This window comes from Emydura macquarii, unplaced genomic scaffold (genome assembly GCF_026122565.2).
Source record: "Emydura macquarii macquarii isolate MOO-44397 ecotype Brisbane River unplaced genomic scaffold, CSIRO-AGI_Emac_v2 contig_1451, whole genome shotgun sequence".
Classification (NCBI taxonomy): Eukaryota; Metazoa; Chordata; order Testudines; family Chelidae; genus Emydura; species Emydura macquarii.
The window spans coordinates 21,650,118-21,667,611 of NW_027131588.1; the positions used below are offsets into that span (position 1 = coordinate 21,650,118).

At 47.4% G+C, this 17,494-nt stretch overlaps 1 protein-coding gene across 3 annotated transcripts in view; it reads right to left on the reverse strand.

The window, feature by feature from the left end:
- The window catches only part of SHB (SH2 domain containing adaptor protein B), a 121,459-nt gene extending 105,658 nt beyond the window's left edge, over nt 1-15,801 (reverse strand). For all 3 annotated transcript variants that reach the window (XM_067553341.1, XM_067553343.1, XM_067553342.1), the window contains exon 1: nt 15,139-15,801. In XM_067553341.1, coding sequence (XP_067409442.1) covers nt 15,139-15,744 — 606 coding nt within the window. In that variant the 5' untranslated portion in view covers nt 15,745-15,801. The remainder of the gene's footprint in view (nt 1-15,138) is intronic.
- Nucleotides 15,802-17,494: the final 1,693 nt, after the last annotated feature.

A 17,494-nucleotide genomic window follows, 5' to 3' on the forward strand; every position in this document is an offset into this window, starting at 1 on the left:
TTACACCCAGCCAAGAGAGTCATTTACACTAGTTCCAATGCACACGGTGGTCGTAATACGAGTTATTCAGTTCATTTTTTAATCAGCTAGCCAGAGCTAATTTTTCCACCAGTTAGGATAACCTTGACCTTGTGTGCATCATGTACTTGTGCTGGCTTTTCCGAGTGTTCATTTGGGGCCCAATCCCATGAACACTTACTTTTACACACACGATGCACAAAAGCAGGCCCATTATAAGCAGTGGCTGTCCTTACAGAATATAGTTCAGTGTGTAAAATGATTGCAGAATGAGGCGCCCTTGACAAATAATCTGGGCACGTTATGCCATTCAGAGTACTTAAAGGATGTCTTTACTCTGCAAATTGACTCGAAAAACAACATTGCAGCATCCCAGGTTTATTGCGCCTCGCTATTTCCATATCAATTGTGTTCAGTTTGTAAATAAAATACCCCGCCACACACTGCCGTCAGCCCTGCAACTTCAGCTTAGATGCTGCAAAAATGAAGAGGGCTCTTTCCCACTCGATCACCACCACTTCCCTTTAGTGGATTTCCACAGCTGTATTCATCTGGAACTTGGTGAATAAATCTGCTGATGTTGCATGCACTTGAATCAGAAAATTCAGCTCACACCCTCTTAAACCTGTAGAGCTAAAGAGGTGTAAAACGCAAAAACATTTTATTTTTGTCATTGAAGTCAGAGGATGTGGCCCTGGATGCACACAGCAAGAAGATCCAATGACACACTGAAAAGCGACCCTGCAAAAGCAATAGAGGAGAACTGCACGTCAAAGGGTTGTAGGTACAATCTCAAGTGACAGTGCCTCAGCTCGAACGCACTTTCCATCAAGCCCACTGGCAATGTCAATGCTTCGTCAGCGGCACGACATGAGAGAAGAAGTCAGAAGCTACATGAAGCGACACTGACACATCACAAACAACAATATGATACAATACCGCACATCTGGGAGTTATTGCTGCTTTCAGAAGGTTTCCATGTCATCAGTAATAAGAAATAACCCTCGAATTTAGCAACCCCAGCTACGAGCAGAGTAAAACTGCAGCACCAATTACACTGGAGTAAGGGGATAATCTGTAGCAATCTTCTTCAAGGCCAAAAGCCATCAAGGAGTCGTCCATTCCAGAAGCCTGGCTACACAAGGCGCACAAGGCGGGGGGAACCCACCACATACACACATTTTCTTTGCAATATTTTTTACACTCAAATAGCTTCACCACGTGCATTTGAAGGCTTAAATTTCTTATTTCGATATAATCCTCTCCCGGATGCCTGTTACATGAAACAAGAGAAGTGCATTCGTTTCTATGCTTTCTTCTTAGATAGGCCAGAGTGCGAGTTAGGGAACACAAAATGCTTCCAATGGTTTTTAAGGTATTGTTTGGACTAAAGACTCCAGCTAAAACACATGAAACCAAGTACATCCCATTTTTGCCTAAACCAGTTTTTGCACCTACCCGGGCAAATTTCAGCATTCAATTTATCCCAGGGGGCTCGAACTTTAGAGCTCCGGAACAACTGTTTTTAAATACACGCATGCAGCATTAATGCAATTTGGAGTTAAATGCTGTCATTTCTCTCTCCAATGTGTTAGTGCCTGAGCTGGTTTATAAAGTTAAATAGAAGCACTGGCTCAACACAAAAAGCAGAATGAACTAAAGATTACAGGCCCATGGAGAGCCATCTCTGAATTGTTATGCATTTTTAAAATATCACTGGGCAGCTTACAGCTGTCACTCAGTGCAGGGCATGCTCCAGGCTTCCCGTGTTGGGGACGCTCAAATGACTAGGGACGAAGCCAGCACGGATTACGCCTGTGGTGTGCAGCAAGTTTTTCCTGCGCAACGGGGCTAGCTAACAAAACTGGACCGGACTCAGCAATACGGGTCAGTAAAACCCAACACAGCGGGCCAGTTTCAGCCCTCTCCTCTCCAGGCTGGACTCTCCTCTTGTAGGATTCATGGAGTGCAAATTGGGACAGCAATCAGTAGAGACAAAGGTCGGAAGGCTCAGGTCTGTGAATCAGCAGCCCGCTGGCAGAAGCCATGTCAGTCCCAACTCAAAGGGCAACGCTTTTTTAAAAAAAGCCGACATTGATTTCTGTCGTTACACACGGCACCAGGAGTCTCCCAGCACACCAGGCAGAATGTCTTTTCTATAGCTGTGGAAAGCAGAGACGGGCTAGTTAACAGATGTACACGCTTGGCGGGCATGCATTCTTTTGAAGCTCTCTCTAAGCATTGCTGTGCCAGGATCAACTGAGATGCTGTGTAAGAGAAGTTACATTTTCACCCAAAGCCACACCCCCGGGGGCTGTGGTCTTGTCAGATCTCACAAGCGCTGCAAGGTCAGGCCTGTTCAGTACTCAAAGACAGGCGATCTCCAAGGAAAACCCAGAATTGCTGCAGGTAGTGTTGTACACTCGACCTGCCGAGTAAGAATTCCACACCAGTGCCCCAGCATGACTGGGCTGGGTTAGTCGCTCGGTTATTGATACTACTGTATTTTCAATGAAAATCAGAACTTAGTTTCTGACCATACAAGATCTTAATACATCATGACACTTTTTGCAAGAGCAAGGTGGGTTCCCTATTTTGAACCCAAAGAATACATTGTGTCTACACACATTCTCCCTTTTCCCACCAGCAACTCGTATCATGGTGTTGTATGCCGTTAAACGCCACACATTGGAGGTGGATGGAATACAGCAGGGGTCAACATGAACCCTGGATATGTCATTGGTGACGTGCTTTGCAATCCTTAAGGATTAGAGGCACCATATGAAAAGGCAAGCGATTAAAGTCACCCTGAGGAAATTGAAGGCTACAAGCAAATGCAACTTGGAGACACAAGCCAAATGCATTTGAAAGCATGAGGAGGTCTCCAAACTGAAAGTGTGCTGTCACTAACCAAATTTTGCACTTCATAACACCTATAACAAAAAGAAAATGGTTTGCTGATATTTTGTCCATGCTATTCAGACTACAAATATTCACACACAAAACAAACCCCCCACAAAACCCCAGAGTGACTCTCAATAGTAATTTTAAAAGAAATTAAGATGAAAATCCACAAAAACCATCTGAAGCACTCAGGCCAAATGTGGCTACTGTCAATTTAATTTTGGGTAATGGTGGTTTGTTGGCTTTCCAAGGGAAATTTAAACGGCTATTTTAAAAAATGCTGTCTGCAAGCTAAACCATTGGCCACGCTTTTCATCATTGCCCGTTCCTTCGAGGACTTCTTCCAGAATGTGGCTCTGCTAAATATAAAAGCAAAGAAACAAAAGCCAGCCAGAGCAACAAGGCCAAACTGATTTCACGCCAAACCTACATCGGACGCCTGCTTAGGGCATAAGATACATTTTGACCATTTAACACAGTCAGAGACTACTGAAAATAGAAGATGCTGTATAGCCTAGGCACAAAACACGCACATTAGAGAAGGCAGTGTTCACATATTTACAAGCACAGCTGCAGCCACATAAGGATCACAGTATTGTCGTCCAGGAGGAAACACCAGGAACAAAAACGCCTCATGTTAGCAGGAGAGTAACAGGTTGGGGAAGATTGTGTCCCCTTCGCCCCTTGTCTCCCCACACACACCTCAAACAATGCTTTCCCCTGCAACCATCCAGCCTGAGAGTGCAGAATTTCATCAGGATGCGCCCATTACCCCTGCATGCATCCCTTAGCTTTAAAAGGATGAGCACTACCGGCCACAAATCAATCCTCCGGGGAACAAAACGCGGTGCAGTATGTCGGAGCTCACCCACTGAGCTGCACGTAGCCATGAGGAGTTATTTGTTCTGTGCACTAAGACCTCGCTCGTTAACCCATCACCAGCTAATTAGCTTCAGCCGGGCTGCCAACCGACAAATTCTAGGGAAGAGCAAATGCTGTGACGAGGAGATGGAATGAGGATATAAAGAAATGGCGACGGATACCTGATATTGCATCTCATCTGGGCCAGCAAACGGGTTCCTTAAGCTAGGTACTATTTGTAGTCCGGGAAGTGGGCAGGCTCATGCTAACGGCCCCTCTTCCTTAAGGGGAGGAGTCACTGGACCCAGGACACAACCAATTTCGTGGGACAACTAATGAAAAAAGGAGCGGGCGTGGGAGTCCCAGGGTCAAACAAAGGGAACAAGAAGGGGACACTGAGCAGAGAACCCCAGACAGTGCCCACTGCTCCTGGAAAGTGTCAAGGGAGCCAGCGGACGCGGCCCAGAGGAACTCTGCCCAGATGCACGAATGGATGGAGGAACGGAAGTAGGAGACCAACCCAGGAGGTCATTATGAGAGCTATGCGTTTACTTTCGATTGACCATTACCACCTTCAAATGTCTACTGTCATCCCAAGAGCTCCGCCAACGGCCCACAACCGATTGCAGCCAGATCCTCTGCACACCATTATGATAGCCAGCATCCCTCCGCCGCCCTAGTATTCTTTAACCCTGTGATGCAGTGTGACCCGTCCGTGCCTAGGGCAGCCACCTGAAAATGCCAAGGTCAAGGCAGGCTGCAAAAGGAGAGCAGATTCTCTCAAGGCTGGTGGGTGACACTGAAGTCAGACTTCCCAACCAGCCAAACAGTGCTTCTGATTTCCCACACTGGTTATCAAGAAACCAAAATACAAATATATGCAGCCCCCTTTACTGCATTTCAGTCTCTGGCTCCCAATCAGCCACTAGGTCCAGTAAAGAGACCAGTTGTTTAAAACTCTATGCTCTTTACCAAAAGGTTCTCCTGACCCCAAAAGGTCAGCCACAGCACCAGATCCCTGTAAGTTTGGATCTTACCCAAAATACCATGCTGCCAGCCAATCCTTTAGTAACTAAAACCAAAGGTTTATTATAAAAAGAAAAACAAACTATAAGAGAAACTTTAAATGATTAAAGCAATCAGGTACATACAAATGATTTGAAAGTCCATATAGATCAGATTTCTAGTAGGATTGTGGAGTTTGCAGGCTTGTATAGTCCCTCTGGTGCACATCCAGTACCTGGATGGGTCTCAGTCCTTTGTTTCATAGCTTCAGTTCAGTTGTAGATGAGTTGATCCAGAGGTAGACTGGAGACTAAAGACAAAATGGATGTGGGGCAGCTGCTTTTTGTGTCCTTTGGTCTTGGCCATGCTGCTTGTGGAATTTTACAGGAATAAAATGGAGTCCAGGGTCACATGAGTGATTGGTGACTCATCAGGTATATCCCTGTCTTCTCTCCCTGGGCCCATTGTACCTGTGAATTTTTAATGGGCCATTAAGCAGGCTATTGCTGCAGCCATTCTGTCTGGGGTGTTGCCCAGACACAGCACAATTTGAAATACAGATATAATCAGCCATATCCATAACTTCATTACACATGAACATAAAACATCATCATCTTACTTAGCACATTATAGGCTAACAGTACCTGACATGGCCTATCTCACATGGATTATTATGATTTTGACACACTGATGTTAAATATAATAAACGCCCGCCCCCAGAGTGACAGCAGGAATGGCTTTAAGCTGCTTCATCCTTGTGACCGAATGAAGCCCACGAAAAGCCAAGCACTGCCTCTCCGTTGGGAGTTCTCTGTTTCGAGATGGAAGGGGACACGGGCACACTTCTTGCGAACACAGGTGAGTTCACACCCACTAAAGGGGCTTTTTTCCTCCACAAGCTGCAGCTGGGACTTACCCGTTGTTCCGAATTGGAGTCCTGCCAGCACCATCAGACAACTTATGGCACAAACCAGGCTCTGCCAACGCGGTCTATCCTTGGTCGTTCCCTGGGTTACTAAATTCCATAACTTTTCCCTCTCTAAATATTGTTTGATGGAGCGATTCTTTTGCTCGGCCCATTTTCTGTGTTCCTCCAGCTGCCCAATGCCACGCCTGCCATAGCAGATTCTCTGGCTTCATTCTTAACTCCTGCCCCAGTTATTTCCATCTTCTTTTCTGAATAACTGGAGATAAGGAGTTGTTGAACGCTGGCGAATCTCGGCACGTGTTGCAAATTCATTCCATTTAACAGCTAGTATTTTACAAAGGCGTTTGCTCTGTAAAATTAACATTAACAGTCCAGTGAGCTCCGCAGACAGCTTTTTAAAAATTCTTGGATACAAGTCATCGGGACTTGCTCATATAAAAATATTTCAGATTCGTAGCTGCTGTTTAACACCCTCCTGAGATACTACTACTAAAATGGAAAGAGTTATCAGGTTGCAGATTTTCAGTCCACCCAATCTTGTTAAAGCTGGTGAATGCAGCTGTCACTCTGGTAATTCTGACATTATTCCTTCTGGATATTCCCCGGAATATGGCTTGCATGTTACTGACAAGGTACACGAACAGATTCTCCTCTACTATTCTTCTCTAACTACTGCATAGTTAAAGTAAACATGGGCTTGAGGGAATAGCCCATCCTAGACACTGGTGACAATCAAGAATCTCTCACCTCTCCTGTCTGGCATCGTCACTGACTTCACCATGAGAAAAAGCACAGACGGATACCACACCGGCATTGCACGACTCAGTAAGACTGCACTAGAAGATCTGCATTTTGCTCACCACGTAGCTCCAAGAGACAGCTCAACCAGTGGTGGTTGAGTCAAGTTTATTCTTTGCAGATTTTCCTGCAACACTAATCCAATCACCGTCCAATCACTTCACAAATGTTAATGCATTGATCCTCATCACTCAGGTCAGACCTATGTCGGTATAACTACATCGCTCCGGGGAATGAAAAATCCACATCTCTGAGCAACCTGAACCCCCCATGTAGACAGTGCTGTATCAGTGCAAGAGCTTCTCCCATCAACACAGCTACCCGCTTCTCAGGAAGGTGGATTAACTTTGCCAGGGGGAGAGCTCTTTCCCGTCGAATGAAGATGCTCTATGCTAAGTGCTACAGTGGTGCAGTTTAAGTGTAGATGTGCCTTAAGTGGTGAATACAAAATAAAATCATCCTTGTTATTGGGATTTCGGAGGTTAGCCGGTGTCTTAGTGACAGAGAAGGATGGACACACCTAGGTTTAGCTCAGTATTTTTGATAGAAAAAGCACCACCTCCAGAATGACAACTCGACCTTACAAGAACACTTCAGTAATGCCCAAAAAGAGAGAAGAACTCAGGAGAATATTTGGCTGTACTCCTAAATCTAACCCTGGCTTCTTCCAACCTCTCTGCAGCTCAGTTCCCAAGCTAGTAAAATATAGATAATATTTCCATACCATACAGGCTGTTGTGAGATGCCCAGATACTGCAGCAATGAAATATGCAATGCTCAAGCCACAAACTTTCCAGTTTTAGCCTTCACTAGCTAAGGAAATGGCTTCAGACCTCACAGCTGTTCTGGTTTAAATACAGCCATCAAGAGGCTGTCAAAAGAGATTTCCAAAAGAAACAGATTTATGATGACCAAGAGAGAGAGAGAGAGTGCTCTTGATCCAAAAACAGTTGAGCAACTGGCTTTGCTGGTCATGCTCACAGATGGGAGAGTCACCATTTCTTGAGACAAAATAGGCACAGAGACTGTATGTTAAGGCCCCAGAGAGAGGGGGGAGGGAAGGGCCTGAACTTCTCTCTAACACTACCCTCTGAGTGAAGGAGCAACGCTTGCAGACTAGATAAATAAGAGTCTACCCCGCTTGTAACCATACAAAGGCTATATAGGGAGAAGTGGGGATCCCAGCAGACACTAGCCCAGAACAAGGGACCTGATAGAGGAAAAGATGCATGATGTATTTGATGTCTTCTGATACTGATTTCCTTCCACCACCCTAATTCTAAGAATAGATCATTTCACAAGAAAGTCAAAATAATTAATAGGACTGGCGGCAAAAAGTAAACAGGCGAGACATTCCTGACAAACAAGTTACAAACCCAAGAACCTTAGCTCCTTTGCTGAATGTGAAGTCTTTCAAGGTTTAAAACTGGCACAGACAGCTCAAAAGAGCTTTTCAATTTACCATGTGTGATGCTTTGGAGACGAGCCAACCATTTTCTTATGTGAGATGCATTTTAAAACCTCAAGACTGGAGGAGCTACACTGTTTTAAATATTTTCTCTTTCTAAGAATGGTTTCAGACATCTATCTTCAAACTCGTATTTTATGTTTATGCCAACAGTCAGTGACATGGAAGCTGCACTATCAGTGGCATTTAATATTCCAACTTTTGCCACAGAAATACGGCTCTCAAGATATTAATTTGATTCTCAAGTTACAGACATCCTCACTTATTTGGGGAAGAGAGTTTCCTCATGTGTGCATGGGCCATATTCAAGATATTTGACTGGAAGATTTTCACAAGTAGTGTGTACTTACAACACAGTACTTTGTAATCGGAGGATGCTAGAATTCGGAAGGAAAACGGAGGCATACCAACCTAAAATTCTCCTCTTCCTTCCCCTTTCCAGCGGCCTTGCCTTCCTGACTGCAATCCGGACAAGCAAAGCAGTCGGGGTGGGGAGATCTCAGAGGACTAACTAGCTGCATGATGGTTATTTCCCAGGTGGCATTTTACTGAGTCAGTATTGAACACAATGGTGCAGCACGATAAACGTGCAGCCTATCAATAAACAGGCAGAGCAAAACTCTTCAGTTACATCCTATGACACAGCACTTCTTGTAAGTAGGGAGCTCTTAGCCCCAGTGATCCAGGGGCTGTCCAAGGCAGATACTTGCATTCTGTCTATCGATATCCCCCTACCATTCCAAAAAGATATATTTCTCACTGAAACTGGCGTAGGATTGTTGACCAATGTTAGACCATTGCTGTGCTTGACCTGCCACTAGAATAATCACACCTGTGTGCGTACACATGCTCAAACAAGTGTTGCAAGTTAAACATTTGTGAAGTACTTACAGATCTTCAGGTAAGCGCTCCTGTAGAAGTATACACTAGTATTCTGTCCTTACAAATCTAAATGCCTCATCACAGCAATCTTACAGCTTTCAAGCCTTTTTAGGTGCTACATCCATGTACATTAGATGCATTTTGGTTGTCTTAATTTCTTCAGTGCATTGAGGGCACAAAAACATATTAGATACTAAAGAAGAATCAAAATAGAAACAGAAAATATTTAAGAAGGTGTTAAAGAAATCAATTTTAAAGATATCTCCCCACTGAACAGGAATGTTATATTCGTATAATGAATTTAAGATTAAAGGATCAGACAGAATATGCCCATGCTCTATTAGTTGCTTGGAATATATAAAATTGTCCTAGTCAAAATAAAAATTAAAAAACCCATAAACCATTTTGCACATAACTTTTAGTCTCTGTGTTCAGCTAATGACCATGCTTCCATGCAGGTGTTCTTTTTAGAACCATTCCCCACAGAAACAAGGGGTGTTTCTTCATGCTGCAGAGTTCTTGGCTACGTGAAGCAGCATGGATGCAAATGAATGGAGATATACACCTTCCTCAAAACAGGGGTGAGAATGCAGTCAACTACGCCAGGCAGGCTCGCACATTCAAACACAGTGCAGCTGCCATGGAGCATTGAGGTGCCTCTCCCTCATTTCTGCTCTGCCCCTTCAGACTAAGTATTCATTAGGTCATCAGATACACCCACTTCTCTGACAGCGAGTCTTGCACCTGCTACATGTCCACTGCATTCCGTGCCCAACGAGCATCTTACACAGAGGAGATCGCACAGGAAATGACTGGTTATGAAATGAGAACTGTGATTTAAAAAAAATCCCCAGTTTTTCCACAGTCTGAAACATTAGATCATCTTAGGGAGGAAAACTACTCAGACCTTTCAAGGAAGATGAACTCCTTTGGCTCAGTCACTTTAAACAAGCTGTACTAAAAGATTAATAAAAGCCTATATTTAGCTGCATTATACAAAAGCCCTGCTTAAATATGAGCAGACATTCTGGACCCAGTTCTCTCTTGCCTGGCATCTTGCATTGTCATTCACATCTGTTGAAGAGGGTGAAGGGGGAATGTGTGCAAGATCCCACCAAGGGAGGATGCTCTGTAGTGCTTCATGCCCACTTCGCACACATCTACCTGAACGCACAAAAAGTGCCAGCCAGAGACGAATCAAGCCCGCTCAACTCGCCATCAGAGAATTCTAGGAAATAAGTACCATGGTAACTATCGCTTTGGGCAAAACACCAAGTAAACACACGCAGCTCTCTGGGCCCAGTTTTGTCCTGGAATTCCCACAGAAGTAACTAGACCATGTCAGAGACTCCCGAGCACACAGGTTTGCATTCCCACAATACATTTACTAGATATTTTAAAAGTCTATTCCCACTGTTTCACTTCAGAGATTTTTTTTCTTTTAGAGCTGTGTTTCCCAAAATTCACCAGCTTTGATTCCTCAGGTACCTCAGAGTTACAGGTTACTGATGGTCACAATAATATAAAGCTGCATGTGCGTAGTTCGATAGCGAGGGATCAGCTTGATTTTGTGTTAACTAAATCATGTCAGATATTCTGGCAGGAATTAGTTTTTGGATTGCATCAGCACCTAGCGGATTTGCTTTTAAAAGCATGATGTAGTGGAGTCTCAAGTTGGAAAAGGAAAAAGCCCACCACTATTTCCAAAGGTTGCAGTCGCAGCCTACTAACTGTCTGAGGTTCTGAAGTACCTCTCCATCTGCTTCACAGTTCTGAAGTACAGGACAGCCACTGAACACTCACAAAGCAAACAAAGTGCTTCACAGTACAAGCCCCTCTAGTTGATAAGGTAGTATTTAGGTTTCACTTTTGCCCAATCGTTGCTCTGGGCCAGATCAGTGAGTTTTCCACTGTTTTAAACATTATTCATAAGGCTCAGGAACAGGTCATCCTGACACAAGCTGTCAGGGCCAGGATTCCACTAAGGCACTGCGTTCCTGGGGCGTGTTTACATTCATTTGAAAGCTCTGTTCTGTACACACTGCACAGCTCAAACTAATTCAGTAGACTTCAGTAATTAACACTTGAGCAGGTTTATGAATATTAACACTTTCTGCTTTAACAGTACAACGAAGGAAAGTCGTAGTTTGTAGCTATACAGAGTGCCCCTCTGCTTGGCTATCTTGGAATATTGCAAGTTCTTTGGGGTAGAGAATCATGTTTCCTGAGGGTCTGTGCTGAACGCTTAGCAAAATCATTTGCATTACAGTAGCACTTTGAGGCCTCAGCCAGGATCAGGGTCCCATTACGCTAGGCACTGTACATCCACATAATGAGAGGTAGTTCCAGCCCCCAAGAGTTGGCAGTCTAAATATACAAGACAGACAGAGCAGGAGAGAAAAAGTGGCCCAGAGAGGTGTGACCACGGGCAAATCAGTTCACAACAGATCAGTGCCTGAGGTGGGACAGAACTTAGATCCTCCAGCTCGGTGCTTTCCCATTAGACCACACTGTCACCAGTGGGTGGGTGACTAGGGTCTTTGGGCACACACACAAATATGATCAAAGTCAACCGGAATCTTGTGTTGTGCCTAAGGTTCGAAAAATAGTATTTCATAGAAAGAGCCATTCCCGGTCCAGCCCATTACTGCCACCTGTCCTTTGGATCCACGTCCCAAGCCCTTCCTCTAGTCAGCAGGGCAATGGAAAAGATGGAAAGTTCTCATTTTCACAACGCGCCCGGGGGGGGGGGGGGGGGGGGGGGGGGGGAGTAAATAGTGCAGATGGAAAGTTATGTAGTCCCTCTTTGTTCTACAGCTGAGAAAGTCAGTGCTCAGGAAATTAACTCCTCCTACGAAAGTTAACAGAAATATCATCTGATGTTACCAAACAGGAAAGCTCCATTGTTTGGTTTGAGTCTTCAGTTTATAGCTGGATTTCTTGGAACTTTGAAAAGTCAGTAATGACATCAAAATCCTATTCTGTGGGAGATTATCCTGGTACCATGTACACTTATATACTGTCCAAGAACATACTTAGAGTAAGAGGAAATCAGACAACTATATCTGACCTTTTTTCTTCCAGGAAACCAGATACACTAGTGTTCATGACTGATGAGCCATCACAACAGTAAACAAGACTAACACTAGCTTAGGCAAAAACAGTCAGGTACATAGGCCTTTCACACTACAGCCACGATGCAACAGGTCTACACCGTATACAGGAGATTTCAGTTACTGCATGTTAATTTACAGGAAAAAGATAACCTATGCAGAGACAGAGGCCTGGTCTAGACTAGGATTAAAACATGTTAGCTAACATGCCTGCAACTGACTTCTCAAACAATGTAGTGTAGCCTTGAACACCTGCTAAACTGATCAAGTTGAAGCCTAGAGAAGAGCGTAGCTTTTAACTCGACCGGTCTAGCATGCATTAACAGCACCACACCGTGTCTACACTAGACTTTCAAGCAGGTTAATTAAGGCATTCTAACAACTCACCTTAGATCCTAGTCTTCCTTCCTAGCCTCATCTAGACAAGATCGCTTACCTTCCTCGTAGACAGTGCTTTTGCCAGAGCACAACAAAACAAAGGAAGCAAAAGGAGACTGCAATGTCACGTCACCTCAGCACAATATAAATACCTAGTAGGGAGATGGATGTGAAGGCATTTGAGAAAAAGTGGTTGAGCAAAGCTATTCTCTTAGCACTTAACACTGCACAAAATTTAATTTGGAAAAAACCAGGGGAATATATAGTCACCATCTGCATTCATTAGATTATTTGTAGGATCTTATAATACAGCTATAAAAAAAAACAAATTTACTTCATGCTAGTGTTTGCCATTCAAAATTTTGGTCTGATTCAAGTTTTGCTTTTCAGAATGCTAAGTAGAGTTTTATGGGGTTTCCTTCTCTCACATGCACACACTCACACAGCTAAGAAGAGTGATTATAACAGAGATTTGGGAAGTCTCTCCCCAACAATCAAGTCACTTTTGGCATGATCCTATTTTAAGAGCCTTCAACTGCTTATCCAAACTATTTTTAAACTATTATTGATTGTTTAACATAGCATATAGCCTCAGAACAAGCATACAACCAAAAAGAACAGTTCCCTGAGTAATGGGTAAATACTGTACATGTTTTATAACAGGCTGCCAGGGTAGCAGATGTAGACACTGCGTATTTTTTTAAGAAATTGCTTCAGCAGGGATTAAAATGGAGTAGAATGACTTTGCTTGTGACTGTTATGTGATTTTTAGAAATTCATGCCCAATGAGCAACTACTGATTGTGTATGCTCTACTAAGCAGGTACTTTCTGAATATACATGCCCCTGAGGAGGAGATGGCTGGGGCATGCCACTTTCAAATACAGATCCTCAAGCCATGTGGCCTATGGAGAAATGAAATAAGAATTAATATTTTAAACTTAAAATCACTCACTTCCTTGAAAAGAGTTAAGCGTTTCCAGTGGCTACATAATTATTGCATTGTCAGTCATATCTTAGAGTTTTGATTTTATTTTATCCTGACAACTTGATTTATTTGGGATTAGGTTTGGACAGAATAGAATTTATTAATTTAAATCATCATGGAAATTGTTACCCTTCAATTCAACCATGTTATATGCCAAAACATGCTCACACTTGCCCATTTTAAATTTGATAACATCTAGCAAATATTTAGAGTCTATGAATCTGCTGTTATATTAAACTCTCCTCTACTCTCCAGAGTGCGCTACGGTTGCATGGAAAACTAGTCACTACTGTGCTAAGGGAAAACTAAACTATGATTATGAGGATAACAGAATTGAGGATACAGGCTTCACTTTTAAAAGGATTACTATTACACCCCTGTACAAAGGCCACCACTGAGAAAATAACCAGATTTCTCCATAGATGATCTAGTGTTTGCAGTTGCTTGGTAAATACCTGTAGAGAAATACTAGCGCAGAAGACAGCAAAATATTTACAGATGAGCCTCAAGCACTGGAGTCTGTTTCAATATTGTGCCGTCTATTGCACAAACATGCATACCTACAGCTCTGTCATAATCAGTGGGACTTTACGCAAGGACAGACACATGGAGCTAACCTCATGTGAAGAATTACATCTCCATCATGTATTTTTCTGTTCTAGAATCTACGCCAGAAGTGACCAGCAAAATAACTCCGTTGGATGGAAGAGAATCCCTATAGTTTTAACACATTTTGAAAAAGGCTGTCTAAAGTTTCCATAAAATAGTCTCCAAAGCAATCTTACTACCACATTTGCCTCACTCTTAAAATCAGCGTTTGTAATTCGTTCAGCCTGATTGCCTACAAAAAGATTACTGTAGGTGAGAGAAGGAAGCACAGATGGATCCTGCTTTCCCTGGGAAGAACAGCTGTCAAAAGTTACGCAGTGCACCCATAACTTAAGTCACAAAATTATTTCCAGTGAGGATCTTCAGAAAAAAAAAAAATGCAAATGATTGAAACCAAGAAAGCCTCCCGCTTCTAGCGCATACATCATGTTTCACGTTGGAAGACAAAATAATGAGATGGATTGAATAGCAAGAAAAGTAGGTCATGGCAAAAACTGTGAAAAGCCTCACTTGCTTTCTGATGTTTGATGCATTGGTGACATAAAATCACAGACAAGACTAGATGGTGACAAACCCTTCCCACTCTTAGCAACCTGGGCTGTTCACACCTCAAACTGGGACCCAGCACCAGTACCAAGTCCCTGCAGGTACACCACTTAGACACTTTTGGGGTGCAGCACTACACTAAACAGTATTCATTTTGTCCCCCGTCCCCCCCCCAGGTTTCTTTCCAGCAGTGTTGTATCGGAGATTAAAGACCTCTCTGATCGGGCCGCCTCTCATGTCTCTCCCCCGCACAGGATGACATCAGATCTTGCTCTTTGGTTTGCTCAGCAGAGAGACAGGGGAAGTGGTTGAGTCCCCTTCCCCACATGGCAAGCCCTGTGGGTCGGTGGCGAGCCCAGGACTCCGACCTAAACCCACCACGCCATCCTACCTGGTTCGCGGGCGCACTTTGCAACAGACCCCCCAAGCACCTCACCCAGCGCGGCCCCCAGCTCCCCCCCAACAGGTGTATCCAACACCGGGGCCGCTCCAGCTCCCGCACGGGGGCAGCCGGGCTCGCCTGGGGACCTCGCCCAGCGCCCCGGGGCTGCGCAGCGACGGGCAGGGCGCAGCGCAGCGCAGCCTCGCCTCGCCCCGTCTCTCCGGCTGGGGGGCCCGAGGCGGCGGTGAGGGGCGCTCACCTTCTCCGGCTTGGCGGCGGGGACGCTGCTCTCCGGCGGCTCCGGGCACTTGCTGAGCTTCTTGCCCGGCGGGCTCCAGGTGAGCAGCGGGGCGCCGCAGCCGCCGGCGCCCTCGGCGCTGTCGATCTTGATGAGCCGGTGCTTGGGGGAGAGGTAGCGGCCGTCGGGCGGCGTGGCCGGGCGGCGCTCGCTCTGGCTGCGGACCAGCTGCGGCGAGGCGGCGGCGGCCGGGTCCGGCTCCTGGGGCGCGCAGGGCTCCGGCCGGCACAGGGCGCGCAGCTTGCGCAGCGAGGAGCCGGGCCCGCTGTAGGGGTCCTCGAAGTCGCGCTCCTTTTGCGCGCGGTAGGCGCGCAGCAGCTCGCCCGGGTCGTCGGCGCCGCGCCGGTGGTGGCGAGGGGCCAGGGGGGGCGAGGTGTGGCGGTGCGCGGCCAGCAGCTCGGCCCCGGGCCGCCTGTCCCGGTAGTCGGGGCGCGGCGGGGGCGGCGGCGGCGGGGCCGGGGGGCTCTTGGCCTTGTTGTTGCCCAGGCTGAAGTACTTGGTCAGCCACTTGGCCATGGTCCGGAGCCGGGCCCGGGGCGCTGCCCGCCGCTCAGGGGCGCTGCCCATCGCCGCGCCCGCCCCTGCCCCGCGCCCGCCCCTGCCCGGCCATGGGGCCGGCCCGCCCGGCGCGCAACTTTCCCGGGGGCTCCCCCGCGGGCACCGCTGCGGTGAGTGAGCGAGCGCCCGGCTCCGGCTCCGAGTCCCAGCCGCCCCACGCCCCCTCCTAGCCTGGCCCGGCCCGGCTCGGCTCGGCTCTGTGCCGCGCACCCACCCCGCCCGGCCTGACCTCAGCACGCACCGGGGAGGCGGGGACGCGGCTGTTTGGAGACTCCCCCGCCCCCGGCAAGGGGGCCCCTGCCTATCCCGGGCCGGGGGAGTGGCCGGCCCAGGTGCCGGGGAGGCGGGGAGAGAGAGGGGACCGGCCCCGGGCTGCGCGTCCTGCGCGTCCTGCTCTCCTCCCCCCAGCCCCGCGGGGCTCCGGACCGGCTCCGCTCTCCGCTGCAGTGACAGTGCTTCCCACGGCGGCGGGGGGAAACGCCGCTGTCGCCACCGCCGCGCTCGCTCGCTCGCTCGCTCTGCAGCGCCGGACGCTGCCTGCGCCCCGCTGGCGCCGGGAGATGCGTTGCCTTCCCCGCCTGGCTGCGCTCCCACAACGCGCACCGCTCGGAGCGCGTCTGGGGACCGAGCCCGCTGCCGTTCGGGGCGGGCTGTAGGGCGAGGTGAGACCCGCCCCCGCTGAGATGAGGACAGGGGGTGCGGGGCGCTGGTTCGGTGTCAGGGAGACGCAGACCTGCCCCGGGGACTGGCCGCCCACCTCCGGCCACCAGCCAGACCACCGGGGCGCAAAGCAGAACGGCGGGTTCGGAAAGAATCTGTCCCGGCGAGTTTTGTTTCCTGTCTGTGCGGGGTGGAGCCGCTGAGAACTGGAAAGAACGTGACCGAGCCTTTGAACCGGGGGCGGAGACGTCGTTTAGGTGTCCCGAGGGAGGAGGGAAGTACACCAGGACTGTGGGGGGGTCTGACAGTGAGATCTGTTAGGCTAGAGATCTGATAGTCTCCTGAGGGAAGCAGCAGAAGCCACATCACTTGGGGCATTTAAAGCAAGGCAGAGAAAGGTTCTTCCAAGTGCGCTGTGGGGAGAACTCTTGCCCCGGCCGGGTGGCTGGCTGAGCATCTCTCAGAGCTGGGAACTGGGTTATGATGGCAGGGACACATGGAGCCTCAGCAATGCAGCGTCAGACTGGCCACTGGGGGGGAGTAGACGGCACGTTTGGCTCTGCAGGCCCTGCCTCCCCAGAGCCAGTTAGTGCTGCTCCTTGCAGGCCCTGCCTGGAAGCCTGACCCTGATTTTTAGCTTTCTTTTTGAAAATGAGACTCTGTCTTTGGGAGGCAGATTTCTCGGGATGTCTTTTACTGTGCCCCCAGCGATCTGCTGCTTTTTCAAGACTCCTCCTGCCCAGGAAATAGCTGACAGTGTCAACAGAACGTGTGTGTAACACGCATTGGTGCGGGGGAGGATTTGGAAACAGTCCCTACATTCCTTACAGAGCAGGCACCTCCCAGGCAGAAAAGGCCCGTCCCATGGAGGACTGACCCACCTTGATCCCATATACAGGAGGGAGCCCCTGCAGAGCACTGGGGCGGGGTGTTCACGGCGACCTGTCTTGCTGAGCAGACAGGATATTGTGTTTTGTATCAGTTGCAGGCTTTTTTTTTTTTTTTCAGGGCATGTGGCTTCATTTATAGATAAGAGCTGCAATAAATCTAACTCGGGGGTGAGATTTGTGTGACTCAGTGCGGGCGCAGCTGTGTCTGC